This window comes from Pristiophorus japonicus, chromosome 20 (genome assembly GCF_044704955.1).
Source record: "Pristiophorus japonicus isolate sPriJap1 chromosome 20, sPriJap1.hap1, whole genome shotgun sequence".
NCBI lineage: Eukaryota > Metazoa > Chordata > Chondrichthyes > Pristiophoridae > Pristiophorus > Pristiophorus japonicus.
The window spans coordinates 67568054-67595638 of NC_091996.1; the positions used below are offsets into that span (position 1 = coordinate 67568054).

The following is a 27585-nucleotide window of genomic DNA, read 5'->3' on the forward strand; positions in this document are numbered from 1 at the left end:
AACTGTAACCTTCATGCAACCACACTGTACATTGTAAATATGTCTTGGAAATGCACACCTTGACCACGGGGTGAACCTGTGGGAGACACTCCTCACCTGGGCACTCAGGTATTTAAAGGGAGGTCCCACACAGGGTCATCATTTCTTGGTCCTGGGAATAAAGAAAGGTCACGCTGTGACCGTGTCTGCAGTACATGCCTCGTGTGATTCAGTAGCAAGGCGCCAGGGACACCACATACGCGACCTACACAATACCCACCTGGGCATAGTCATGATGAAGACTATAGCCAGGTCGCATGTTTGGTGGCCCGGCATTGACTTGAATTGGAGTCATGCATACACCACTGCAACACGTGCTCACAATTGAGCAATGCACTAAGGGAGGCTCCATTGAGTCTGTGGTCATGGCCCTCCAAACCGTGGTTCAGGATCCTCGTAGATTTTGCTGGCCCCTGTTCAAAAAGATGTTTTTAGTTGTAGTGGATGCTTACTCTAAATGGATTGAATGTGTAATCCAGTCATCCAGCACATCCACTGCCACCATTGAAAGCCTCCGGGCTATGTTCGCCACCCATGACTTGCTCGATGTCCTTGTCAGTGACAACGGACGTTGTTTTACCAGCTCGGTATTCAACAAGTTTTTGACCCACAATTGCATCAAGCATGTCAGGTCTGCCCCGTTTAAGCCCGCACCCAACGGTCAAGCAGAACGGGCAGTCCAAACTATCAAGCAGAGCTTGAAACACGTGACGGAAGGCTCCTTGCAGACCAGCTTATCTCGGGTTCTGCTCAGCTACCGCACGCAACCCCACTTGCTCACTGAGGTTGCCCCTGCAGAATTGTTAATGAAGAGAGCACTCAAAACCAGGCTCTCCCTAGTCCACCTGGATCTAAATGATCATGTGGAATCCCGACGTCACCGGCAAAACATGTACCACGATAGTGCGGCTGTATCGCGTGACATTGATGTTAACAATCCCGTGTTTGTTCTTAATTACTGTCATGGTCCTAAATGGGTCGCTGGCACCGTCTTGGCCAAGGAGGGGAATAGAGTGTTTAAAGTCAACCTATTGAATGGACAAATGTGCAGAAAGCATTTGGATCAGACCAAACTGCGGTTCACCGACAACCAGGAACAACCTGAAGAGAACATCACCATCATCGATCCACCAACACACACCCAACCAGAAATTGACCTCGCTGTCAATCAAGAGGATGAAACCACCATTCCCAAAAGTCCTGTCAGACCAGCCACGCCGCAGTGCAGCAATGGTCCGACCAACCCGTGCCAGAGTTTGAACTCAGACGATCAACCAGGGAGCGTAGGGCCCCGGATCGTCTCAACTTGAAAATAATTTGTATCAAAGACTTTGGGGGGGACGGGGTCGGTGTGATGTTATGTATGTAAACATTGTAATTGTGTAAGATTTGCCAGCAGAGGGCATAACTGTTGGAGGCCCAAGGGTCAACTGCACACCTGGTGCAAGGGAGTATAAAAGGTTGTCTGCCATGCTGCTGAGGCACTCTGGAGTTGTATTAAAGAGACTAAGGTCACATCAGTTTTAGCTCACAGTACTCAGTATTGTGGAGTTCTTTCATACTTAACACTTTATGCCTATTGCTTTTTGATTCACCTCCAAGGAAATCTTGGATAATTTATGAAAGCTACTTCCAGTAATGGTCCAATTTTCAGGAACTGCTGGATCGACTGTGTCTCCACTGACTGTAAGCATACCTCACCAGTCACTGACTCAGCAATCATTTTTCAGGAATTGGCAGATGTCAAGTGAACGAAAGACTTGCATTTATATTGCACCTTTCACGACCACCGGACATCTCAAAGCGCTTTACAGCCAATGAAGTACTTTTGAAGTGTAGTCTCTGCTGTAATGAGAAAAGTGAGACGCATACTGCGAAGTGGAGACCTGTCAACTGTGTTTGACAGCACTGAGCTTGATTCAGGGCTTTAGGATCCTAAAGCTTGGGACACATCTGTTAGAAACCTACTGCAGAGTGACTACTTTGGAGGTGATTGTCATGGGCTTGGCGGAAATGAGAAGACTCAAGCATAGGAAAAAAATGATCTTTTACTCTTTAATATACTAGTCATACCTCACTACCCCTTCTCCTGGGCACTACTGGTTGGTAGTTATGTGAATGATGCAAATGAAGAAGGAAGAAAAGATTACCTATCTCGTTTGATTTTCTTTGTTCTTCAACAGATGTTCTTTACACACTGCACTCCCTCCCAGGAATACCCTTAGGTCTAGCAGGGATTGTACACAATAGTTTTCCATTCCTTTTGCTACTTTGGATCACAATGAACTGGTGCATTGACAGAGCGGTGGGCTTTTGTACCGTGCAAGTGTGCAAAGCCAATTGTAGGGATGAAAAATACAAAGAACCTGAAAATGTTTTTTTTAGATTCAAATGATAATTTCATAAGAGAGCCGCTTTCTTGGGTTTTCCTTTTGTGTGTGTGCTTTTTGTGCAGCGAGTTCAGGTTAACCCTGGATGTATTAATGCTTATTTATCTCAAACCATGATGCTGGTTACTATTTGGAACTTGTTATGTTGTGGATGTTATCATTCCATTTTATTGGCTTCTATCGTTTAAATTATGTTTTGACTGTTATGAAAATCTTGAAGTAAAATGATTTAAAACTGATTATGAAAAATCAAAGCTTCACAGTTAATGATTTGTTGTTTTTGTTTCTTCAGGGAGTTTCCGAGCTCTTCAATTTCAGTGCAGTGAGTACAACACACACAGTTTGCTCTGTACCTTTTGATGAGAGAAACTATTTATTAATTCCAGCACATCAAAGAAATCAGGAACTCACTTTTTGACCCTAATAAAGTGTCTGAGTCACTCTCAAAGTTAAAGATATTTGGAAATGGAATGGAGATTTGGGGTCGTAGATGGTGTCCAGAGCTTTGTAACCAATGCCCAACAAAGGGAGAAAACTGATGGAAAAAGGGAGGGAAAAATTATTGGCTATCTGAGATAGTAACAAAGAAAGTGGGATAAAGTAATAAAGGATGTGTGACTCTCCTCCTATTTAATGGGAGTGCAGAATCCAAATCCTCTGATAAGCCATTCTAATATTTGGGATTTGGGGACAGATAGGTACGGTGCAAAATGTTGATAACACAGTAAAGATATTCGAGGGCTGGTTCTTACCAGATAAAATTTCTGGCGGAGCCAGTCCTTGGGGATATTTGTATCTTTATGCAGTGGGAATCTGTAGACATTTTCTAGATTTTGTATGTCACATTGTTACAGAATGTGTAAATGCTCACCCACTTAAAGAATTTGGAAACTGTTCTTGACATTCCATACATAGCAGTCACTCAATTCGAAGTAATTCATTTTATGTGAATTGTTTTTGGACAGAAATGATAAGGTGTTATATAAATGCAAGTCCCTTTCTTGCTCTTGCAGCTCTGTGGTTTAAAACCTGACTGACTGTATCTCTGCCTCTATTTTTTTTATCACCAATGGGGGAGAAATTTGGCTGCTTAGTGTAGGGTGTCTGTTTTTCACTCTACTCTGATTCTTAGAACTTATAGTGGGAAAGGACAACATGTGGCACAAAATGTAGACTTAACCAGTGTCAGTTTTATTGCGCAACAAAACCCAACTAAAACTACAGGATTAGATTCTGAGAGAAATTTGACTTTATACATACAATCACCAGAGATTCATGGTTGTTGATTCCGTGACCTGTTAGTTCGTCTTCTGGCCATTCTCTGCAGCTTCTGTTCCTTTCCTTCTGTGCCTGCTTGCTGTTTCTTCCTGTGTTGCCTGCTTGTGTGTCTCTGTGTCCGTATATTTATATCCATAGTATGAATAAGTTTCCTGCTTCCGAGATCTGGCTGTGGTTATGAGTTTGAATGGCTACTAATTTGCACATGGAGTCGACAGTGCAAAAGATAATTCCTTTTGGTAAATGCTCTGTTATCCAAAATTTGCATTCTGTAGGGTCCTTTGTACCCTTGCTTCTTGCCGACTTGGTGTCTCCAGTGGGCTCGTTTTTCCCTAACCTTGTCAATCAAGTTCTGGGCCTCACGTAACAACTCCATTGTTGTTATGCATGAAGCCAGTTTTGGTTCCTGACTACAGAATGTCCTTAATTGTCCAGCTTAATTTTAAAAGCTTGTATTAAATTCCAAAAGCTTGGATTAATCAATTTTTAGTACATGATTTCCTTCTGTGCTTTTCCAAAGTTTAGTAACCTTACACTTCCTCCTTAAAGTCTCTTATAATAAACTCAGAGACATTACTTTGGGTGGCGTCTTGTTTTCCACGAGCGTTTTGGGTGATTGCAACCTTCAGTCAAATCTCCCCATTACATCTCTTTTTACGCACAAAACGCAATGTTTTTACAATACAACAGTGCTTCTTACAACAAAACCATATTTGGCTTTAATCTGACTTCGGTTTATATCTTTTTTACAAACACTTTGGCCTGGGTTTACTTTAATAAACCTCCCAGATTCCCTTCACTCATCCTTTACTTTAATTAACAGGACAGGACAAGTAGATACAACACTATTATCAACTGTACAATTACTAATGAGTGTGATACGATTCGAACCCAGAGGGTGATTTCAATATTGATTCCCAGATCCCATCATGGAGGGGCCATCACTTCCTCAATTTTTCCCCTTACTTTATCATTCTACTGGTGTAATGTGTAATAATGTTTGTGGGACAGCTCGATGTTCTTTAATAGTTCAGTCAAATGTTCGGGTAACAGGGGGATATCGTATCCAAAACGCGACATGTATTCCTGGAGATTCGGTAAAGTACCGTTAACTGTGACACTTATGTGTTTGTGGTCTGAAATAGGAATTATCGTTTCTTGTGCTACTTGTGTCTCTACCTGGGGTTTGAAACAAAAGGTAGAATCTCTCACTGGGCACCAAGTGTCCTGGTGTATTCTATACCGTCTTTCACTGGTGGTGACACAGTATGTCCCATTTCCCTTATACGCAACCTGTGGCGGAACATGGTTGTGAGCCGTCACGTCCATGATACAACTTATAGGCTGCCCGTCTTCGTACTTGAACCCACATACCAGCCGGTTGAAAAGGTTCAGATGATAGAGGCACAATATCACATGTGTACCCCCTCTCTGGCATCCCTCCAGACCAGCACCAGTTGTTGAGTCTCCCAATTTTATCACATACTGCGGGGTTTTATGATGCTTCACATGTACCCCGTTCTGAATTATCCCAATGTTTTCCACCCGGTTTACCGGTACGGGTTGTTGTGACTGATCCAATACCAGTATTCGAAGCACTATCCCCATTATGAATTGTTTACTTTGACCATAGATGACCGGGACTAGGTACGCTTCAGAGGCTGACCGTAGCTGGCATGAATTCAGGAGGTTGTTATAGACACTCAATGCTTTTAGATGCTTGTTACTGACCTACGACGGTACATGGCCTTGTTTTAAATCCTCTAAATTACTGCATACTTCATTTAACAACCAAGCTCCGTACATGGGGTACTGATGTTGCATGTTCAGCCATGAACTCATTGAATGGCGGTGCAGGCTCGAAGGGCCGAATGGCCTACTCCTGCACCTATTTTCTATGTTTCTATGACACACACGTCATTCTGAGCAGCTTGATGTGACACGTTTCTACTCTCCTTGATTAAAGCATTGATGGTCTGAGAGTGTTTTTCCATCTCGGTTACCATCTCTTTCAAATGAATTGTCATTGTCTGGTCCTCTGTAATTCATTACCCTCTATGTCGCTACCCTCCTCCAGTATTTTCTTTAACTGGTCTCTTAAGGTATTCACTTGAACTTGCAACTGCGCATTGTCCACACTATTTACCAGTGATGTCCCAGTATTAAATGCTGTAGCTACATCACTCATTAGCTCCCTTTTCCGTCTCGGTTTGTACATTTCTCCCTGACTCTCGTCCCTGTAATTCTTTTGAAAGAATTATTTAAACATTTCCCTTAACAGTTTTTCGTATAACTTTTCCATTTCTGGCGGGCACCACCGGGGTAATTGTAACTCTGTTAAATTTAGAATAACTGACGTTACTTCATAATATACAGAATGATACAACATTTTCCCTGTTGGGATTAACACCAGCCCATTCTTAGGTCCAGGTTTTAGGATAGAACATTGAATTCCTTGGTTTGGAATCTCCAGCATTTTAGGGAGCGGTTTTAATTTGCTCGCGATTAGCTCGCTTGCATTGACTGTTTCTGGCGGGTTTAAGGTTACACAGGAATCAAAACCCTGCATCCAATTCGTTCCTGACCCAAAATCCTACCATTGCCTTTTAAAGACAATACCCACACCTCCCCTGCACTTGTGGATAGATCGAACCACACAGACATAAATCCCTTGTTCCTTCTTCCACCACTTTTCCCAACACAGTTTCACCCCTTTTGTTCCGGTGGTCCGCCTGTTTGAGCTATTACCCAGTTTTTCCCATTCTGTGGATGCATTAGTTTTTCCCGTCTGTTTTCCGTAACCACCACCATCCTCCCATGGGGGTAATACGTTTACATTCCAGACAAACTCGTTTACCCTCTCTCATCCATACCTTCCTGGTCATGATGTTTAGCCTGGGGCAGAATGCTGACACCTCCCCAAGTTTGTTTCCGGTTTGTCTGGAATACATGGTCGAATTTGACCCTAACCACCCTGGCCAACTCCCAGTGTGAGCATAGGCGTTTGTGACCTTGTTGTTACGTATGGCTCCCCCTTGAATTACAGTGGGGTCGGTTCCTCCCATACACCCGTGTGTAAGAAATGTCTCGTTGTCTTCCCAATCTCCCAATCCTTTAATAACAAGCTTATCCACAACGTCCATCTCATCTCGTATCTCTGGCTCGATTCGCTCCTATTAAGACAAAAAAATGAAAGAAAATTCTTTTGCTCTGGGGGGCTTCCCCCTCACAGGTCTTTCTTGTAGCAGTAGTGTGCTGAACACTTTGCCATTCAAACTCATCACCACAGCCAGATCTCGGAGGCAGGAAACTTATTCATACTATGGATATAAATATACGGACACAGAGACATACAAGCAACCAACACAGGAAGAAACAGCAGGCAGGCAACACAGGAAGAAACAGCAAGCAGGCACGGAAGGAAAGGAACAGAAGCTGCAGAGAACAGCCAGAAGACGAACCAACAGGTCATGGAATCAACGACTACAAATCTCTGGTGATTGTATGTCTAAAGTCAAATTTCTCTCAGAAATCTAGTCCTGTAGTTTTAGTCGGTAATAAAACGAACACTGGGTTAAGCCTAAATTTTGTGCCACGTGTTCTTTCCCACTATAAGTTCCGAGGTCTAAGAATCAGAGTAGAGTGAAAAACAGACACCCTACAGAAATTGGTGACCGACGGCAGGACCTCTGCAATGGGAATAGGATCACGGACTCAAAACCAGGGCAAAAACCCCGAGGGAAGATTGGTTATGTCTAAGGTCAGCTAACGTAGTCGAAAAGTTATCTTCTTAAGGGCAGCTAGGGCGACCAGGAGAGATACAGTCTCTGACAGGCAGGATTAGTCTCAGGTCGACCAGGCTAGCCACCGAGAAAATAAGTCGCAGGTAGTCTGCGCAGAGGTCTGAGAAAAAACAAAACTTATCTTCTCTGGGCAGCTGGGCAGCCAGCAGAGGAAGGAAACAGTCTTGGGTAGGCTGGAGTAATCCCGGGTTGTCTAGGTTAGCCACGGAGAAAATAACTCAGGGGTCTCAGGGAGATCATGGTAATCACATGGACAGCCAGGGCAGTCAGAGGAAGGAAACAGTCTTGGATAGGCTGGAGTAATCCCGGTTGACTGGGGTAATCACCAAGAGAAGCCAAAAAGGTAGTCCCGGGTAGTCTGCGAAACAGGGGTCTCAGGGAGGCCAAGGGTGATATCAAGGGTGATCTCAAAGGTGACTAGGGGACCAGGAGAGAAACAATCTCTGACAGATCGGAGTAGTCTCGGGTCAAATAGGGTGGCCAAAGAGAGATGCCTGAGTAACAGGAACTGCAGGTCACTGCGAGGTGATCTCAGGGGAGACCAAGGTAGTCAGGGAGAATTTCTCAGCCAGTGCTTCATGTTGATAAAACTTGAGTTGTCAACAGAGTGCAAAAATGTCAATATTTTTAGAAAGTATTTCGAATGGTTCTTTTTTTTGTATTCTTAAAAGGCCGAGCTCATCTTTAACTCAAGATAGGTCAGTACAAAAAACTCACTGCTACAATATTACAGTAATTTCATGAAAAGTTTTGTATAAATTGAGGGAGACATTGTGTATTCCAAGTATAAATAGACATTGAAATAATGGTCAAAATGTATCGCTCCTGCTAACCTTGTTTTTGTTTGCCCCTTAGCTTTCTTCTTCTCCATTTGTCTTTTGTGTCATGTTTATTTATAATGGGTTAAATGCTCCTATAAAATAGCAAAGAAATTCCATAGAAACATTGCACATGAATGTCCACACATTAATTAAAATTTACCTTTAACCTGTCCAAATGAGTGTAACCGTGCGTTGAGAGAGACACTACTCAGGATCTTGGAAAGGTCTCACTCCTTAATCTTTGCAGAGTTCTTTGTGCCTATTGCTTTTTGATTCACCTCCAAGGAAATCTTGGATAATTTATGAAAGCTACTTCCAGTAATGGTCAATTTTCAGGACCTGCTGGATTGACTGTGTCTCCACTGACTGGAAACACACCTCACCAGTCACTGACTCAGCAATCATTTTTCTGGAATTGGCAGATGTCAAGTGAACGAAAGGCTTGCATTTATATTGCACCTTTCATGACCACCGGACATCTCAAAGTACTTTTGAAGTGCAGTCGCTGTTGTAATGAGAAAAGTGGGAAGTTGAGACCTGTCAACTGCATTTGGCAGCACTGAGCTTGATTCTGGCATTAGGACTGAGCATTAGGATCCTAAAGCTTAGGACACCTCTGTTAGAATCCTACTGCGGAGTGACTACTTTGGGGGTGATTATCATGGGCTTGGGGGACATGTGAAGACTCAAGCATAGGAAATAAATGATCTTTTACTCTTTAATATACTAGTGACACCTCACTACCCCTTCTCCTGGGCACTGCTGGTTAGTAGTGATGTGGATGATGCCAAATGAAGAAGTAAGAAAAGATGACCTATCTCGTTTGATTTTCTTTGTTCTTCAACAAATGTTCTTTACACACTGCACTCCCTCTCAGGAATATCCTTAGGTCTAGCAGGGATTGTACACAATAGTTTTCTATTCCTTTTGCTACTTTGGATCAAAATGAACTGGTGCATTGACAGTGGCAGTGGTCTTTTGTACTGTGCAAGTGTGCGAAACCAACTGTAGAGATGAAAAATACAAAGGACCTGAAAAAGTATTTTTTAGATTCAAATGGGAATCTCATAGGAGAGCCGGTTTCTTGGGTTTTCCTTTTGTGTGTGTGCTTTTTGTGCAGTGAGTTCAGGTTAACTCTGGATGTATTAATGCTTATTTATCTCAAACCATGACGCAGGTTACTATTTGGAACTTGTTCTGTTGTGGATGTTATCATTCTGTTTTATTGGCTTCTATAGTTTAAATTACATTTTGACTGTTATGAAAATCTTGAAGTAAAACGATTTAAAACTGATTATGAAAAATCAAAGCATCACAGTTAATGATTTGTTGTTTTTGTTTCTTCAGGGAGTTTCCGAGCTCTTTAATTTCAGTGCAGTGAGTACAACACACACAGTTTGCTCTGTACCTTTTGATGAGAGAAACTATTTATTAATTCCAGTACATCAAATTAGAAACTCACTTTTTGACTCTAATAATGTATGAGTCACTTCCAAAGTTAAAGATATTTGGAAATGGAGCCGAGATTTCCGGTCGTAGGTCATGTCCAGAGCTTTGTAACCAATGCCCAACAAAGGGAGAAAATTGATGGAAAAAGGAAGGGAAAAAGTTATTGGCTATCTGAGATAGTAACAAAGAAAATGGGATACAGTAATGAAGGATGTGTGACTCTCCTATTTAATGAGAGTGCAGAATCCAAACCCTCTGATAAGCCATTCTAATATTGGGATTTTGGGACTGGTAGCTATGGTGCGAAATGTTGATAACACAGTAAAGATATTCGAGGGCTGATTCTTATCAGATACACTTTCTGGCGGTGCAAGTCCTTGGGGGTATTTGCATCTTTATGCAGATGGAATCTGGAGAGATTTTTCAGATTTTATAGGTCACATTGTTACTGTCTGTACAGAATGTGTAAATGCTCACTCGTTTAAAGAACTTGGAAACTGTTCTTGACACTTCATGCATAGCAGTCACTCAATTAGAAGTAATTCATTTTCTGTGAATTGTTTTTGGACAGAAATGCAGGTCCCTTTCTTGCTCTTGCAGCTCTCTGTTTTCAACCTGACTGCCTGTATCTCTGTCTCTATTTTTTTAATCACGAATGGGAGAGAAACTTGGCTGCTTAGCTCCTCCCATTAACGCCTTGGGGTGGGGGCAACGTGCCGCTAAGGGGTTAGCAGTGAAGGCAACGACACCCGCGAACTTCACTGCCGGTTTACGCTAGTGCTATCTCTTACCGCCAGACCGTCTCGCGCCTCACGGATCCTGACGTCATAAATGTGCAGCGCCCCGTTACCGCCCCAGATGTGAAATTGCCTCCCGCCCCCTGCACTATCACCAGACGTGCACAACGGCAGGAAGAAGAGGCATTGTCAACTCGGTTGGCCACTTGAGGAGTGCTAATTAAAGGAAATGATTTTCAGATAGGCCAACCTTTATTATTTGCACCTGTTGCCTGTTCATAGTTTTCGATGTTTCTTTGCTGAAAGATGTCCAAGCCCTCCACTTTGTGAGAGTGTTTGGTGCTGTAACAGCAGTCTCGCAGGTCGCCTTGCAATGCAGAGCCACTGTTAAGTAGGTTGTGCACTATAATTGGCCCTTCCCTTTAAGCGAGGGAAGCAGCCTCTGATTGCCGTTAGCAATGAGCTGCAAAGTGTTCGGCGCTCTGCCGCTACCATCCCGCTCTCGGACTTTAGCATCCTAAGTGAAGTGGTTAGCAATTGATTTAGCACTCTACTTCCCCCTTGGAATGCTAAAGCTGAATTTCCCAGCAGGAGGGAATCATTAGCGCCGAGCGCTAATTTTTCTACTTGTCAAAAGTTAGCTCTGGGGCGCTTTGGAATTTTTAACCCCTTGTGTTCACAACCAGAATAGGACCAGAGTGTTCCCAACATGGGCACCCGTTATTTACAGGGTGGGAAGAGGTCACTGGGTAGGCCGAAAACAGTCGAAGAACTGGGCAGGGGTCTGGGGGACACAGAGGTCCTGCCGAACTTTTACAACAGAATCTAATAAACATTTTTTGTTCCATTTCCCTTCTGGCAGCTGGCCAAATGGACAGCCTAGCCAGCGGCTGGGAGGGAATGTCAGCGGCAGGAGGCCACAACCAGAGACTAAATGCAAGCTGTTGTTGACAGAAATCACACTTTTTGGTGTTTCTTGCTGATAAAACTTGAGTCGTCAGCAGAGTGCAAAAATGTCAATATTTTTTGAAAATATTTCTAATGGTTCTTTTTTTTTGTATTTTTAAAAGGCCGAGATCATCTTTAACTCAAGATCGGTCAGTACAAAAAACTCACTGCTGCAATATTACAGAAATTTCAATGAAAGTTTTCTCTAAATTGATGGAGCCATTGGGTATTCCAAGTATAAATAGACATTGAAATAATGGTCAAAATGTATCGCTCCTGCTAACGTAGTTTTTGTTTGCCCCTTAGCTTTCTTCTTCTCCATGTGTCTTTTATTTATACACAATTGCTAATGCTTTTGTGTCATGTTTATTTACAATGGGTTAAATGCTCCGATAAAATAGCAAAGAAATTCCAAGGAACATTGCACATGAATGTCCACACATTAATTAAAATTTATCTTTAACCTGTCCAAATGAGTGTAACCCTGCATTGAGAGAGAGACACTACTCAGGATCTTGAAATGGTCTCACTCTTTAATCTTTGCAGAGTTCTTTGTGCCTATTGCTTTTTGATTCACCTTCAAGGAAATCTTGGATCATTTATGAAAGCTACTTCCAGCAATGGTCAAATTTTCAGGACCTGCTGGATCGACTGTGTCTCCACTGACTGGAAGCACACCTCACCAGTCACTGACTCAGCAATCATTTTTCAAGAATTGGCAGATATCAAATGAACAAAAGACTTGCATTTATATTGCGCCTTTCATGACCACCGGACATCTCAAAGCGCTTTACAGCCAATGAAGTACTTTTGAAGTGTAGTCTCTTTACACACTGCACTCCCACCCAGGAATATCCTTAGGTCTAGCAGGGATTGCACTCAATAGTTTTCTATCCCTCTTGCCACTTTGGATCAAAATGAACTGGTCCATTGATAGAGGCAGTGGTCTTTTAAACCGTGCAAGTGTGCGAAACCAAGTGTAGGGATGAAAAATACAAAGGACCTGAAAAAGTATTTTTTAGATTCAAATGAGAATCTCACAAGAGAGCCGGTTTGTTGGGTTTTCCTTTTGTGTGTGTGCTTTTTGTGCAGCGAGTTCAGGTTAACCCTGGATGTATTAATGCTTATTTATCTCAAGCCATGACGCAAGTTACTATTTGGAACTTGTTCTGTTGTGGATGTTATTCTGTTTTATTGGCTTCTATAGTTTAAATTACATTTTGGCTGTTATGAAAATCTTGAAGTAAAATGATTTAAAACTGATTATGAAAAATCAAAGCATCACAGTTAATGATTTGTTGTTTTTGTTTCTTCAGGGAGTTTCCAAGCTCTTCAATTTCAGTGCAGTGAGTACAACACACACAGTTTGCTCTATACCTTTTGATGAGAGAAACTATTTATTCATTCCAGTATATCAAAGAAATCAGGAACACATTTTGACCCCAATAAAGTGTCTAGTCACTCCCAAAGATAAAGATATTTGGAAATGGAGTGGAGATTTGGGGTAGTAGGTGGTGTTCAGAGCTTTGTAACCAATGCCCAACAAAGGGAGAAAATTGATGGAAAAAGGAAGGGAAAAGTTATTGGCTATCTGAGATAGTAACAAAGAAAGTGGGATACAGTAATAAAGGATGTGTAACTCTCCTATTTAATGGAAGTGCAGAATCCAAACCCTCTGATAAGCCATTCTAATACTGGGATTTGGAAACTGATAGCTGGTCCTCCTCATCTGTCTGTCACTTCGTACACTGGGCACATAATGCAGTGCAGCATTCCTTCGGTGATGTCGAATCTGCTGCATGTATTTGGTCACCAAGAGAGGACAGGCCCCATTGCAGTAGCTCTCTGTTTGCCACCGATTGCACACAAACAAAGAATGTCCCGACGAGCACACCTCTTCAATTCCAATCGGTCACAGTGTGGTCAAGACGTTTTCAGAGATGTTCACATCAACTCCAACGACCTGCAGTGTACATCCGAACTTCGCCGACGTTGAAGCACAGCAGCCTTTTAAAGGATGCGACATGTGATCTACAACATGGCGTCCATAACGCTGTGATTCATCCCGGTTAGTTCCACTTTTTGTGGGCAGTGTTTTGAGCGAGCGATATTGTGGGCGATATGTGTGCGAGGTGGTGAAAGTGACGATAGGCGCTAGTTTGGGTAAAAATGCTCTTTACGACAAAAAACAGTCGGCGGGCTTTAATATTGAATCTCGGCGTTATTTCCGTGTGGAAAGTAACGCTGGGTGATATTATGAGCGTTGAATTTGCCCATCCTGCTGATTCCGCCCCAAAAAAGTGGCGGTAGGTAATATTTTTTCTCAGCGTTAAGCCTATTGGGAAAATAACACTCGGCGATAAGTCTCCTAAAAAAGCCCATCAGTTTCCATTTTGTGTCAAAATGGGCGATATCTGGGCATTATACGTCATTTCAGCGGTAAAATGGGCGTTAAGCAGGCAAAAAAAGTGGAGGTTCTAGCCCCAGAGGTTTTTCCACAGACAGGCTTTTACACACACCACATATCATGACTATTCAAATATCCATAGTAGCAAATTCGATGTTTTATTTCTCTCGGCACGAAAGTTAGAAGCTTAAGTGTTGGGTTCACCTTCTTACACTCATAGAAATACTTTTCTATATTTTTCGTCTCTGAAACAAACGGTTTACTACCGTAAACACAATGCTTCCCTGCCATGCTTTGTACTTCCTTCTGGATCCCGAGGGTCCTTCTGCTCACCTTGTTTCACCTTTTTCTACACCACCTTACTGTCAGCTTTCAAATTTCTAAAACTACTTTTGCAGCTACTATGGAGGATCTGCTTCAAGTTCACATCCCCCAACTCCGGGTTACCCCTCCAAAAATCCGCCCAGCGTCTATTAACATCCAGCGGACTATCCGTGGAGTTAATAGGGCCTATATCCCGGCTCAATGCTGACAATTCGTCCTCATCACAGTTATTGATCGGTCCCGGTGGTCCCAGTGCTTGGGGAGCCGGTCGACCCTCACTATTCTGGGTCCCATCATTGGGCTCCTTTCTCTCCTCATCCCAATCTACCCCAACTTCCCCCGGTGTCATAAGACAAGCCATACCCCTGACCCCGGATAATGCTAGGGTCAATTTACTGATTTTTTCATTACAGGGCCCGTGATCGGCTTCTTCACATACCCGATATTGAGCTACCCTGTATGCCGCCTTTATAGAAACATAGAAAATAGGTGCAGGAGTAGGCCATTCGGCCCTTCTAGCCTGCACCGCCATTCAATGAGTTCATGGCTGAACATGCAACTTCAGTACCCCATTCCTGCTTTCTCACCATACCCCTTGATTCCCCTAGTAGTAAGGACTTCATCTAACTCCTTTTTGAATATATTTAATGAATTGGCCTCAACAACTTTCTGTGGTAGAGAATTCCACAGGTTCACCACTCTCTGGGTGAAGAAATTCCTCCTCATCTCGGTCCTAAATGGCTTCCCCCTTATCCTTAGACTGTGTCCCCTGGTTCTGGACTTCCCCAACATTGGGAACATTCTTCCTGCATCTAACCTGTCTAACCCCGTCAGACTTTTAAACGTTTCTATGAGGTCCCCTCTCATTCTTCTGAACTCCAGTGAATACAAGCCCAGTTGATCCAGTCTTTCTTGATAGGTCAGTCCCGCCATCCCGGGAATCAGTCTGGTGAACCTTCGCTGCACTCCCTCAATAGCAAGAATGTCCTTCCTCAGGTTAGGAGACCAAAACTGTACACAATACTCCAGGTGTGGCCTCACCAAGGCCCTGTACAATTGTAGCAACACCTCCCTGCCCTTGTACTCAAATCCCCTCGCTATGAAGGCCAACATGCCATTTGCTTTCTTAACCGCCTGCTGTACCTGCATGCCAACCTTCAATGACTGATGTACCATGATACCCAGGTCTCGTTGCACCTCCCCTTTTCCTAATCTGTCACCATTCAGATAATAGTCTGTCTCTCTGTTTTTACCACCAAAGTGGATAACCTCACATTTATCCACATTATACTTCATCTGCCATGCATTTGCCCACTCACCTAACCTATCCAAGTCGCTCTGCAGCCTCATAGAATCCTCCTTGCAGCTCACACTGCCACCCAACTTAGTGTCATCCGCAAATTTGGAGATACTACATTTAATCCCCTCATCTAAATCATTAATGTACAATGTAAACAGCTGGGGCCCCAGCACAGAACCTTGCGGTACCCCACTAGTCACTGCCTGCCATTCTGAAAAGTCCCCATTTACTCCTACTCTTTGCTTCCTGTCTGACAACCAGTTCTCAATCCATCTCAATCTTCTAACTGACCCTCAGCCTTGTCAGCTCTCTCTGCTAGTTGGGAATTTTCTTCTCGGAGGACTTGCTCGTTGAACTGAGCCTCGGTAATCTGGCACTGTAAATACATTAAGTGATTCCGCGCCATTTCTTCCTTCCTACCCTGTTCCTGCCTTTCTTGAAACTGGCTACCTCATCTTTTAACCTTTTATTCTCCTCCAGCTTTTTTTCCTTTTCTCTTAACAGTTGTGCCTGTTTTTGCAGGCACGTGGGCCAAACCGCCTTCTCTTTTGACCCTTTTTGATTGCTACTGACTGTCCACTCTGCCGCTTTTTTCTGCGGATCCGCAGATGCAGCATTTCCTGTGCCCATGGCTTTGAAATGTCCAATTTGTTGCATATATATGCAGCTACCTTAGCCTCCATGGACCTTCTACAACTGCTCTTAACCATGGGCTCTACCGCGTTTTGCTGCGGTGAGTCCATTTCCAGTGCCTCTGGCTGAGAAATTCTCCCCTGAGACCACCTCACAGTGACCTGCAATTCCTGTTACTCAGACATCTATCTCTCTTTGGCAACCCTATTTGACCCGAGAATACTCCGGTCTGTCAGAGACTGTTTCTCTCCTGGTTCGCTAGTCGCCTTTGCGATCACCCTTGATAACACCCTTGATATCACCCTTGGCCTCCTTGAGACCCCTGTTTCGCAGAATACCGTGACAAATTGTTTTGGCTTCTCTCGGTGATTACCCCGGTCAACCGGGATTGCTCCAGCCTATCCGAGACTGTTTCCTTCCTCTGGCTGCCCTGGCTGTCCGTGAGATTACTGTGGTCTCCCTGAGACCCCTGCGCAGACTACCTGCGACTTCTTTTCTCCGTGGCTACCCTAGTCAACCTGGGATTACTCCAGCCTATCCAAGACTATATCCTTCCTCTGCTGGCTGCCCTAGCTGTCCCGAAAAGATAACTTTTGGTCTTTCTCAGACCCCTGCGCAGACTACCTACGACTTCTTTTCTCTGTGGCTAGCCTAGTCGACCTGAGAATACTCCTGCATGTTGGAGACTGTTTCTCTCCTGGTTGTCCTAGCTGTCTTTGAGAAGATAACTTTTCGACGAAGTTAGCCAACCTTAGACTTAACCAAGCCTCCCTTGGGGTTCTTGCCCTGGTTTTGTGTCCGTGATCCTATTCCCATTGCCGAGGTCCTGCCGTCGGTCACCAATTTCTGTAGGGTGTCTGTTTTTCACTTTACTCTGATTCTTAGACCTCGGAACTTATAGTGGGAAAGGACAACACGTGGCACAAAATTTAGGCTTAACTAGTGTCAGTTTTATTACGCAACAAAAAGCGACTAAAAGCGACGAGACTTCTGAGAGAAATTTGACTTTAGACATACAATCACCAGAGATTCTTGGTCATTGATTCCGTGACCTGTTGGTTCGTCTTCTGGACGTTCTCTGCAGCTTCTGTTCCTTTCCTTCAGTGCCTGCTTGCTGTTTCTTCCTGTGTTGGCTGCTTGTGTGTCTCTGTGTCCGTATATTTATATCCATAGTATGAATAAGTTTCCTGCTTCCGAGATCTGGCTGTGGTGATGAGTTTGAATGGCTACTAATTTGCACACGGAATCGACAGTGCAAAAGATAATTCCTTATGCTAAATGCTCTATTATCCAAAAATTTGTATTCCGTAGGGTCCTTTGTACATCTCCTTCTTGCAGACTTGGTGTCTCCAGTGGGCTCGTTTTTCTCCACCCTGGTCAATCAAGTTCAGGGCCACACGGGACAACTCTATTGTTGTTATGCATGAAGTCAGTTTTGGTTCCTGACCGCAGAATGCCCTTAATTGTCCAGTTAATTGTAAAAGCTTGTATTAAATTCCATAAGCTTGGATTCATAAATTTTTAGTAAATGGTCTCTTTCTGTTCTTTTCTGAAGATTAGTAACCTTACAGTTACTCCTTTTTTAGCTCCTCCCATTAATGCGTGGGGGGCGTGCAAAATTGCCGCCAAGAGGTTAGCAGCGAAGGCAACGACGCCCGCAAACTTCAGTGCCGGTTTAGTGCTAGTGGTATCTCTTACCGTCAGACCGTCTCGCGCCTCGCAGATCATGACATCATAAATGTGCAGCACCCCGTTCCCGCCCCAGATGTGAAATTGCCTCCCGTCCCCTGCACTATAGCCAGACGTGCACAACGGCAGAAAGAGGAGGCGTTGTCAACTCTGCTGGCCACTTGAGGAGTGCTAATTAAAGGAAATGGTTTTCAGATAGGACAACCTTTATTATTTGCACCAGTCTGTCACCTGTTCATAGTTTTTATGTTTCTTTGCTGCAAGACGTCCAAGCCCTCCACTTTGTGAGAGTGTTTGGTGCTGTAACAGCAGTCTCGCAGGTCGCCTTGCAATGCAGAGCCACTGTTAAGTAGGTTGTGCACTATCATTGGCCCTTCCCTTTAAGCGAGGGAAGCAGCCTCTGATTGCCGTTAGCAATGAGCTGCAAAGTGTTCGGCGCTCTGCCGCCAGCATCCCGCTCTCGGACTTTAGCATCCTAAGTGAAGTGGTTAGCAATTGATTTAGCACTCTACTTCCCCCTTGGAATGCTTAAGCTGAATTTCCCAGCAGGAGGGAATCATTAGCGCCGAGCGCTAATTTTTCTACTTTTCAAAAGTTAGCTCTGGGGCGCTTTGGAATTTTTAACCCCTTGTGTTCACAACCAGAATAGGACCAGAGTGTTCCCAACATGGGCACCCATTATTTACAGGGTGGGAAGAGGTCACTGGGTAGGCCGAAAACAGTCGAAGAACTGGGCAGGGGTCTGGGGGACACAGAGGTCCTGCCGAACTTTTACAACAGAATCTAATAAACATTTTTTGTTCCATTTCCCTTCTGGCAGCTGGCCAAATGGACAGCCTAGCCAGCGGCTGGGAGGGAATGTCAGCGGCAGGAGGCCACAACCAGAGACTAAATGCAAGCTGTTGTTGACAGAAATCACACTTTTTGGTGTTTCTTGCTGATAAAACTTGAGTCGTCAGCAGAGTGCAAAAATGTCAATATTTTTAGAAAGTATTTCTAATGGTTCTTTTTTTTGTATTTTTAAAAGGCCGAGATCATCTTTAACTCAAGATCGGTCAGTACAAAAAACTCACTGCTGCAATATTACAGTAATTTCATGAAAAGTTTTTTCTAAATTGATGGAGCCATTGTGTATTCCAAGTATAAATAGACATTGAAATACTGATCAAAATGTATCGCTCCTGCTAACCTAATTTTTGTTTGCCCCTTAGCTTTCTTCTTCTCCATTTGTCTTTTATTTATACACAATTGCTAATGCTTTTGTGTCATGTTTATTTATAATGGGTTAAATGCTCCGATAAAATAGCAAAGAAATTCCATAGGAACATTGCACGTGAATGTCCACACATTAATTACATTTTACCTTTAACCTGTCCAAATGAGTGTAAACGTGCATTGAGAGAGAGACACTACTCAGGATTTTGGAAAGGTCTCACTCCTTAATCTTTGCAGAGTTCTTTGTGCCTATTGCTTTGATTCACCTCCAAGGAAATCTTGGATAATTTAGGAAAGCTACTTCCAGCAAAAGTCAAATTTTCAGGACCTGCTAGATCGACTGTGTCTCCACTGACTGGAAGCACACCTCACCAGTCACTGACTCAGCAATCATTTTTCAGGAATTGGAAGATGTCAAATGAACGAAAGACTTGCATTTATATTGCAACTTTCACGACCACGAGACGTCTCAAAGTGCTTTACAGCCAATGAAGTACTTTTGAAGTGCAGTCTCTGTTGTAATTTGAAAAGTGGGATGCATACTGTGACGTGGAGACCTGCCAAATGCGTTTGGCAGAACTGAGCTTGATTCAGAGCATTAGGACTGGGCATTTGTATCCTAGACATCTGTTAGAATCCTATTGCAGAGTGACTACTTTGGGGGTGATTGTCATGGGCTTGGGGGACATGAGAAGACTCAAGCGTAGGAAATAAATGATCTTTTAATCTTTAATATACTAGTGTCACCTCACTACCCCTTCTCCTGGGCACCACTCATTAGTAGGTGGTCCGAGGCTTGGTTGGGGGAAGGCATTGGGAGAGACAGTGGCCCACTGGGGTTCAGAGTGGAAGGTCAGGGGGATCACAGCCGTAATGCTCATCACGTGTTAGAGGAGTAGAAAAGGCCAGGTCACCAGTGGGGCAGGAGAGCTCCAGTGATAAAATTGGTTATGTTGTGGATTTTGTTACTGTTTTATTGGCTTCTTTTGTTAAAATTATATTTTGACTTATGAAAATCTTGCAGTAAAACGATTTAAAACCGGTTATGAAAAATCAAAGCATCACAGTTAATGATTTGTTGTTTTTGTTTCTTCAGGGAGTTTCCGAGCTCTTCAATTTCGGTGCAGTGAGTACAACACATAGTTTGCTCAGTACCTTTTGATGAGCCAAACTATTTATTCATTCGAGTACATCAAAGAAATCAGGAACTCACATTTTGGCCACAATACAGTATCTGAGTCACTCCCAAAGTTAAAGATATTTGGAAATGGAGCGGAGATTTGGGGTAGTAAGTAGATGGTGTCCAGAGCTTTGTAACCAATGCCCAACAAAGGGAGAAAATTGATCGAAAAAGGAAGGGAAAAGCTATTGGCTATCTGAGATAGTAACAAAGAAACTGGGATACTGTAATAAAGGATGTGTGACTCTCCTCCTATTTAATGGTGAGCAGAATCCAAACCCTCTGATAAGCCATTCTAATATTGGGATTTGGGGACTGGTAGCTACGGTGCAAAATGTTGATAACACAGTAAAGATATTCGAGGGCTGGTTCTTACCAGATACACTTTCTAGCGGAATCAGTCCTTGGGGATATTTGTATCTTTATGCAGGGGGAATCTATAGAGATTTTCCAGATTTTGTATGTCACATTGTTATTGTCCGTACAGAATGTGTAAATGCTCACCCGCTTAAAGAATTTGGAAACTGTCCTTGACATTCCATGCATAGCAGTCACTCAATTTGAAGTAATTCATTTTATGTGAATTTTTCTGGACAGAAATGATAAGGTGTTACATAAATGCAAGTCCCTTTCTTGCTCTTGCAGCTCTCTGTTTTAAAACCTGACTGACTGTATCTCTGTCTCTACTTTTTTTATCACCATTGGGAGAGAAATTTGGCTGCTTACCTCTTCCCGTTAACGCTTGGTGGGGCGGGGGGTGCTAACGTGCCGCTAAGGGGTTAGCAGCGAAGGCAACGACACCGCGAACTTCAGTGCCTGTTTAGCGCTCGTGCTGTCTCTTACCGCCAGACTCACTCGTGCCTCGCAGATCATAACGTCGTAAATGTGCAGCGCCCCGTTCGTGCCCCAGATGTGAAATTGCCTCCCGCCCCCTGCACTATTGCCAGAATTGCACAACAGCAGGAAGAGGAGGCGCTGTCAACTCGACTGGCCACTTAAGGAGCGCTAATTAAAGGAGATTGAATATTTTGAGGAGGTAACCAAGAGGGTCGATAAGGATAATGTGTACACTGTAGTATATATGGACTTTAACAAGGCTTTTGATAAGGTCCCACATGGTAGACTGATCATGAAGGTTAAAGTCCATGGGACACAGGGCAAAGTGGCAAGTTGGATCCAAAATTGGCTTGGAGGTAGGAAGCAAAGGGTAATGATCGATGGATGTTTTTGTGACTGGAAGGATGTTTCCAGTGGGGTTCCACAGGGCTCAATACTAGGTCCCTTGCTTTCTGTGATATATATATCAACGATTTAGATTTGAATATAGGGAGTATGATTAAGAAGTTTGCAGACGACACTAAAATTGGCTGTGTGGTTGATAATGAAGAGGAAAGTCATGGGCTGCAGGAGGATATCAATCTACTGGTCAGGTGTGCAGTGCAGTGGCAAATGGAATTTAATTCAGAGAAGCCTGAGGTAATGCACTTTGGGAGGGCTAATAAGGAAAGGGTATACACATTAAGCGGTAGGCCTCTTAATAGTGTAGATGAACAAAGGAACCTTGGAGTGCTTGTCCACAGATCCCTGCAAGTAGTAGGCCAGATGGATAAGGTGGTTAAGAAGGCCTACTGAATGCTTGCCTTTATTGGCCGAGGCATAGAATATAAGAGTAGGGAGGTTATTCTTAAATTGTTTACTACTTTGGTTAGGCCACAGCTGGAGTACTGCGTGCGATTCTGGTCACCGTAGTATAGGAAGGACGTGCTTGCACTAGAGAGGGTGCAGAGAAGATTTACTAGGATGCTGCTTGGAATGGAGAATCTTAGTTATGAGGACAGATTGGACAGGCTGGGTTTGTTCTCATTGGAACAGAGGAGGTTGAGAGGAGAACATAAGAACATAAGAATTAGGAACAGGAGTAGGCCATCTAGCCCCTCGAGCCTGCTCCGTCATTCAACAAGATCATGGCTGATCTGGTCGTGGACTCAGCTCCACTTGCCCGCCCTCTCCCCGTAACCCTTAATTCCCTTATTGCTTAAAAATCTATCTATCTTTGACTTGAAAACATTCAATGAGCCAGCCTCAACTGCTTCCTTGGGCAGAGAATTCCACAGATTCACAACCCTCTGGGAGAAGAAATTCTTTCTCAACTCGGTTTTAAATTGGCTCCTCCGTATTTTGAGGCTGTGCCCCCTAGTTCTAGTCTCCCCCACCAATGGAAACAACCTCTCTGCCTCTATCTTGTCTATCCCTTTCATGATTTTAAATGTTTCTATAAGATCACCCCTCATCGTTCTGAACTCCAACGAGTAAAGACCCAGTCTACTCAATCTATCATCATAAGTTAACCCCCTCATTTCTCGAATCAGCCGAGTGAATCGTCTCTGTAACCCTTCCAAAGCTAGTATATCCTTCCTTAAGTAAGGTGACCAAAACTGCACGCAGTACTCCAGGTGCGGCCTTACCAATACCTTATACAGTTGCAGCAACACCTCCCTGCTTTTGTACTCCATCCCTTTCACAATGAAGGCCAACATTCCATTTGCCTTCCTGATTACCTGCTGCACCTGCAAACTAACTTTTTGGAATTCATGCACAAGGAGGGGAGCGGGTAGGTCCGAAGGCCTCCTCGTAGGACTGCTCCTGGGCACGGCCAAGGGTGCCATCAGCCGGTCCAGGCAGCGGGCGGTCGAGGGGGTCGTTCAACCTGACTGCCTGCCTCTCTTCCGCTCTTACATCCGGTCCAGGGTGTCCTTGGAGATGGAGCACGCGGTGTCCACCGGTACGCTCGCGGCCTTCCGCGAGAGGTGGGCACCGGAGGGACTGGAGTGCATCATCACGCCCGGCAACCAAATTTTAATTTGATTTTACGTTTTTTAAGTTTAATTTGTTTTAATTGCCGGTGCTTTTAGTGTCCCCCTTCCCTTTTATAGGGGGCACTGGGGAAAATTGTGATTTTAGTGCCCAAAAAAAAAAGGGGGGGAAAAAAAAGGGCCTTGTAAATGTCTGGAGTGTCACCCAGGTCGGGTGGCACCGTTTATTGTTTTATGTTTTTGCAGGTGAACTCCAAAAAGAGTTTCATGCACAAGGACCCCCAAGTCCCTCTGCACCACAGCATGTTGTAATTTCTCCCCATTCAAATAATATTCCCTTTTACTGTTTTTTTTCCCAAGGTGGATGACCTCACATTTTCCGACATTGTATTCCATCTGCCAAACCTTAGCCCATTCGCTTAACCTATCCAAATCTCCTTGTAGCCTCTCTGAGTCCTCTACACAACCCGCTTTCCCACTAATCTTAGTGTCATCTGCAAATTTTGTTGCACTACACTCTGTCCCCTCCTCTAGGTCATCTATGTATATTGTAAACAGTTGTGGTCCCAGCACTGATCCCTGTGGCACACCACTAACCACTGATTTCCAACCGGAAAAGGACCCATTTATCCCGACTCTTTGCTTTCTGTTCGCCAGCCAATTCTCTATCCATGCTAATACATTTCCTCTGACTCCACGTACCTTTATCTTCTGCAGTAACCTTTTGTGTGACACCTTATCGAATGCCTTTTGGAAATCTAAATACACCACATCCATCGGTACACCTCTATCCACCATGCTCGTTATATCCTCAAAGAATTCCAATAAGTTAGTTAAACATGATTTCCCTTTCATGAATCCATGCTGCGTCTGCTTGATTGCACTATTCCTATCCAGATGTCCCGCTATTTCTTCCTTAATGATAGTTTCAAGCATTTTCCCCACTACAGATGTTAAACTAACCGGCCTATAGTTACCTGCCTTTTGCCTGCCCCCTTTTTTAAACAGAGGCGTTACATTAGCTGCTCTCCAATCCGCTGGTACCTCCCCAGAGTCCAGAGAATTTTGGTAGATTATAACAAATGCATCTGCTATAACTTCCGCCATCTCTTTTAATACCCTGGGATGCATTTCATCAGGACCAGGGGACTTGTCTACCTTCAATCCCATTAGTCTGTCCAGCACTACCTCCCTAGTGATAGTGATCATCTCAAGGTCCTCCCTTCCCACATTCCTATGACCAGCAATTTTTGGCATGGTTTTTGTGTCTTCCACTGTGAAGACGGAAGCAAAATAATTGTTTAAGGTCTCAGCCATTTCCACATTTCCCATTATTAAATCCCCCTTTTCATCTTCTAAGGGACCAACATTTACTTTAGTCACTCTTCTCCGTTTTATATATCTGTAAAAGCTTTTACTATCTGTTTCTATGTTTTGCGCAAGTTTACCTTCGGAATCTATCTTCCCTTTCTTTATTGCTTTTTTAGTCATTCTTTGCTGTTGCTTAAAGTCTTCCCAATCCTCTAGTTTCCCACTAACCTTGGCCACCTTATACGCATTGGTCTTTGATTTGATACTTTCCTTTATTTCCTTGGTTATCCACGGCTGGTTATCTCTTCTCTTGCTGCCCTTCTTTTTCACTGGAATATATTTTTGTTGCGCATTATGAAAGAGCTCCTTAAAAGTCCTCCACTGTTCCTCAATTGTGCCACCGTTTAGTCCTTGATTCCCTTCTACTTTAGCCAACTCTGCCCTCATCCCACTGTAGTCCCCTTTGTTTAAGCATAGTACTCTCGTTTCTGACACAACTTCCTCATCCTCAATCTGTATTACAAATTCAACCATATTGTGATCACTCATTCCGAGAGGATCTTTTACGAGGAGATCGTTTATTTTTCCTGTCTCGTTACACAGGACCAGATCCAAAATGGCTTGCTCCCTTGTAGACTCTGTTACATACTGTTCTAGGAGACCTTAGTGAGGTGTACAAAATATTGAGGGGCCTGGACATAGTGGCTAGTAAGGGCCTATTTGCATTGGTGGAGGGGTCTATTACGAGGGGGCATAGTTTTAAGTTGGCTGGTGGGAAGGTTTGGAGGGGATTTGAGGGGGGACTTCTTTACGCAGAGGGTTGTGGGGATCTGTAATTCGCTGCCTGGAAGAGTGGTGGATGCAGAAACCCTCACCACTTTTAAGAGATGTTTGGATGGGCACTTAAAGTGCAGTAACCTGCAGGGTTACGGACCTCGAACTGGTAATTGGGATCAGACTGGATGATCTTTTGTTGGACAGAACAGATATAATGGTAAGTACTGCAGGGAATAGAATACAGCCAGCGTGATCTCCTGGACTAGTTTCGATCGCCTGGATGGATCGGAGAGGAAGTTTCCCAGATTTTTTCTCCCTAAATTGTCCTGGATTTTTATCTCGTTTTTGCCTCTCCCAGGAGTTCACATGGCTCCGGTTGTGGTGGATTGTAGAATGTTTCAGTATAAGGGGCGTCGCAGTTGGGTGAGGCGGACTGGTTTAGGCGGGGTGCTCTTTGCCTTTCGTCATTGTTCATAGGTTTATATATAACCTTTAGGGCTGCTGACCAAGGGCCGTGCAGCTCTTTGTCGGCTGGCGTGGACACGATGGACCGAAATGGCCTCCTTCTGCGCTGTAAATTTCTATGTTTCTATGAAATGGTTTTCAGATAGGACAACCTTTATTATTTGCACCAGTCTGCTACCTGTTCATAGTTTTTGATGTTTCTTTGCTGAAAGATGTCCAAGCCCTCCACTTTGTGAGAGTGTTTGGTGCTGTAATGGCAGTCGCGCAGGTCGCCTTGCAATGCAGAGCCACTGTTAAGTAGGTTGTGCACTATAATTGGCCCTTCCCTTTAAACGAGGGAAGCAGCCTCTGATTGCCATTAGCAATGAGCTGCAAAGTGTTCGCCGCTCTGCCGCTACCATCCCGCTCTCGGACTTTAGCATCCTAAGAGAAGTGGTTAGCAATTGATTTAGCGTCCACTTCCCGCTTGGAGTGCTAAAGCTGAATTTCCCAGCAGGAGGGAATTATTAGTGTCGAGCGCTAATTTTTCTACTTTTCAGAAGTTAGCTCTGGGGCACTTTGGAATTTCTAACCCCTTGTTTTCACAACCAGAATAGCACCAGAGTGTTCCCAACATGGGCGCCCGTTATTTACAGAGTGGAGAAGAGGTCACAGGATAGGCTGAACACAGTCGAAGAACTGGGCAGGGGGCTGGGGACACAGAGGTCCTGCTGAACTTTTACAACAGGACCTAATAAACACTTTTTGTTCCATTTCCCTTCTGGCAGCTGGCCAAATGGACAGCCTAGCCAGCAGCTGGGAGGGAATGTCAGTGGCAGGAGGCCATAACCAGAGATTAAATGCAAGTTATTGTTGACAGAACTCACACTTTTTGGTGTTTCTTGCTGATAGAACTTGAGTCGTCAATGGAATGTAAAAATGCCAATATTTTTAGAAAGTATTTCTATTGGTTCTTTTTTTTTGTATTCTTAACAGGCCGAGCTCATCTTTAACTCAAGATCGGTTAGTACAAAAAACTCACTGTTGCAATATTACACTAATTTCATGAAAAGTTTGTCTAAATTGAGGGAGCCATTGTATATTCCAAGTATAAATGGATATTGAAATACTGGTCAAAATGTATCGCTCCTGCTAACCTAATTTTTGTTTGCCCCTTAGCTTTCTTCTTCTCTATTTGTCTTTTATTTATACACAATTGCTAATGCTTTTGTGTCATGTTTATTTATAATGGGTTAAATGCTCCGATAAAATAGCAAAGAAATTCCATCGGAACATTGCACACGAATGTCCACACATTAATTATAATTTACCTTTAAGCTGGCCAAATGAGTGTAACCCTGCATTGAGAGAGAGACACTACTCAGGATCTTTGAAAGGTCTCACTCCTTAATCTTTGCAGAGTTCTTTGTGCCTAATGCTTTTTGATTCACCTCCAAGGAAATCTTGGATAATTTATGAAAGCTACTTCCAGTAATGATCAAATTTTCAGGGCCTGCTGGATCGACTGTGTCTCCACTGACTGGAAGCACACCTCACCAGTCACTGACTCAGCAATCATTTTTCAGGAATTGGCAGATGTCAAGTGAACAAAAGACTTGCATTTATATTGCGGCTTTCATGACCACGAGACGTCTCAAAACGCTTTACAGCCAATGAAGTACTTTTGACGTGCAGTCTCTGTTGTAATTTGAAAAGTGGGATACATACTGTGAAGTGGAGACCTGTCAAATGCGTTTGGCAGCACTGAGCTTGATTCAGAGCATTAGGACTGGGCATTAGTATCCTAAAGTTTGGGACACATCTGTTAGAATCCTACTGCGGAGTGACTACTTTGGGGGTGATTGTCATGGGCTTGGGGGACATGAGAAGACTCAAGCAAAGGAAATAAATGATCTTTTACTCTTTAATATACTAGTGACACCTCACTACCCCTTCTCCTGGGCACTGCTGGTTAGTAGGTGGCCAGAGGCTTGGTTGGGGGAAGGCATTAGGAGGGACAGTGGTGC

General features: G+C 43.7%; 1 protein-coding gene across 50 annotated transcripts in view; it reads left to right on the forward strand.

The window, feature by feature from the left end:
- Positions 1-27585, forward strand: part of LOC139232545 (heat shock protein DDB_G0288861-like) — a 990854-nt gene that overhangs the window by 373703 nt on the left and 589566 nt on the right. For 42 of the 50 annotated variants that reach the window (XM_070862910.1, XM_070862948.1, XM_070862943.1 and 39 more), the window contains 8 exons: positions 2722-2751; positions 8182-8208; positions 9679-9708; positions 11588-11614; positions 12782-12811; positions 18846-18872; positions 20130-20159; positions 26555-26581. In XM_070862910.1, the coding sequence (XP_070719011.1) occupies positions 2722-2751; positions 8182-8208; positions 9679-9708; positions 11588-11614; positions 12782-12811; positions 18846-18872; positions 20130-20159; positions 26555-26581 (228 nt within the window). The remainder of the gene's footprint in view (positions 1-2721; positions 2752-8181; positions 8209-9678; positions 9709-11587; positions 11615-12781; positions 12812-18845; positions 18873-20129; positions 20160-26554; positions 26582-27585) is intronic. The other 8 variants (XM_070862916.1, XM_070862934.1, XM_070862918.1 and 5 more) reach the window with 5 other exon arrangements.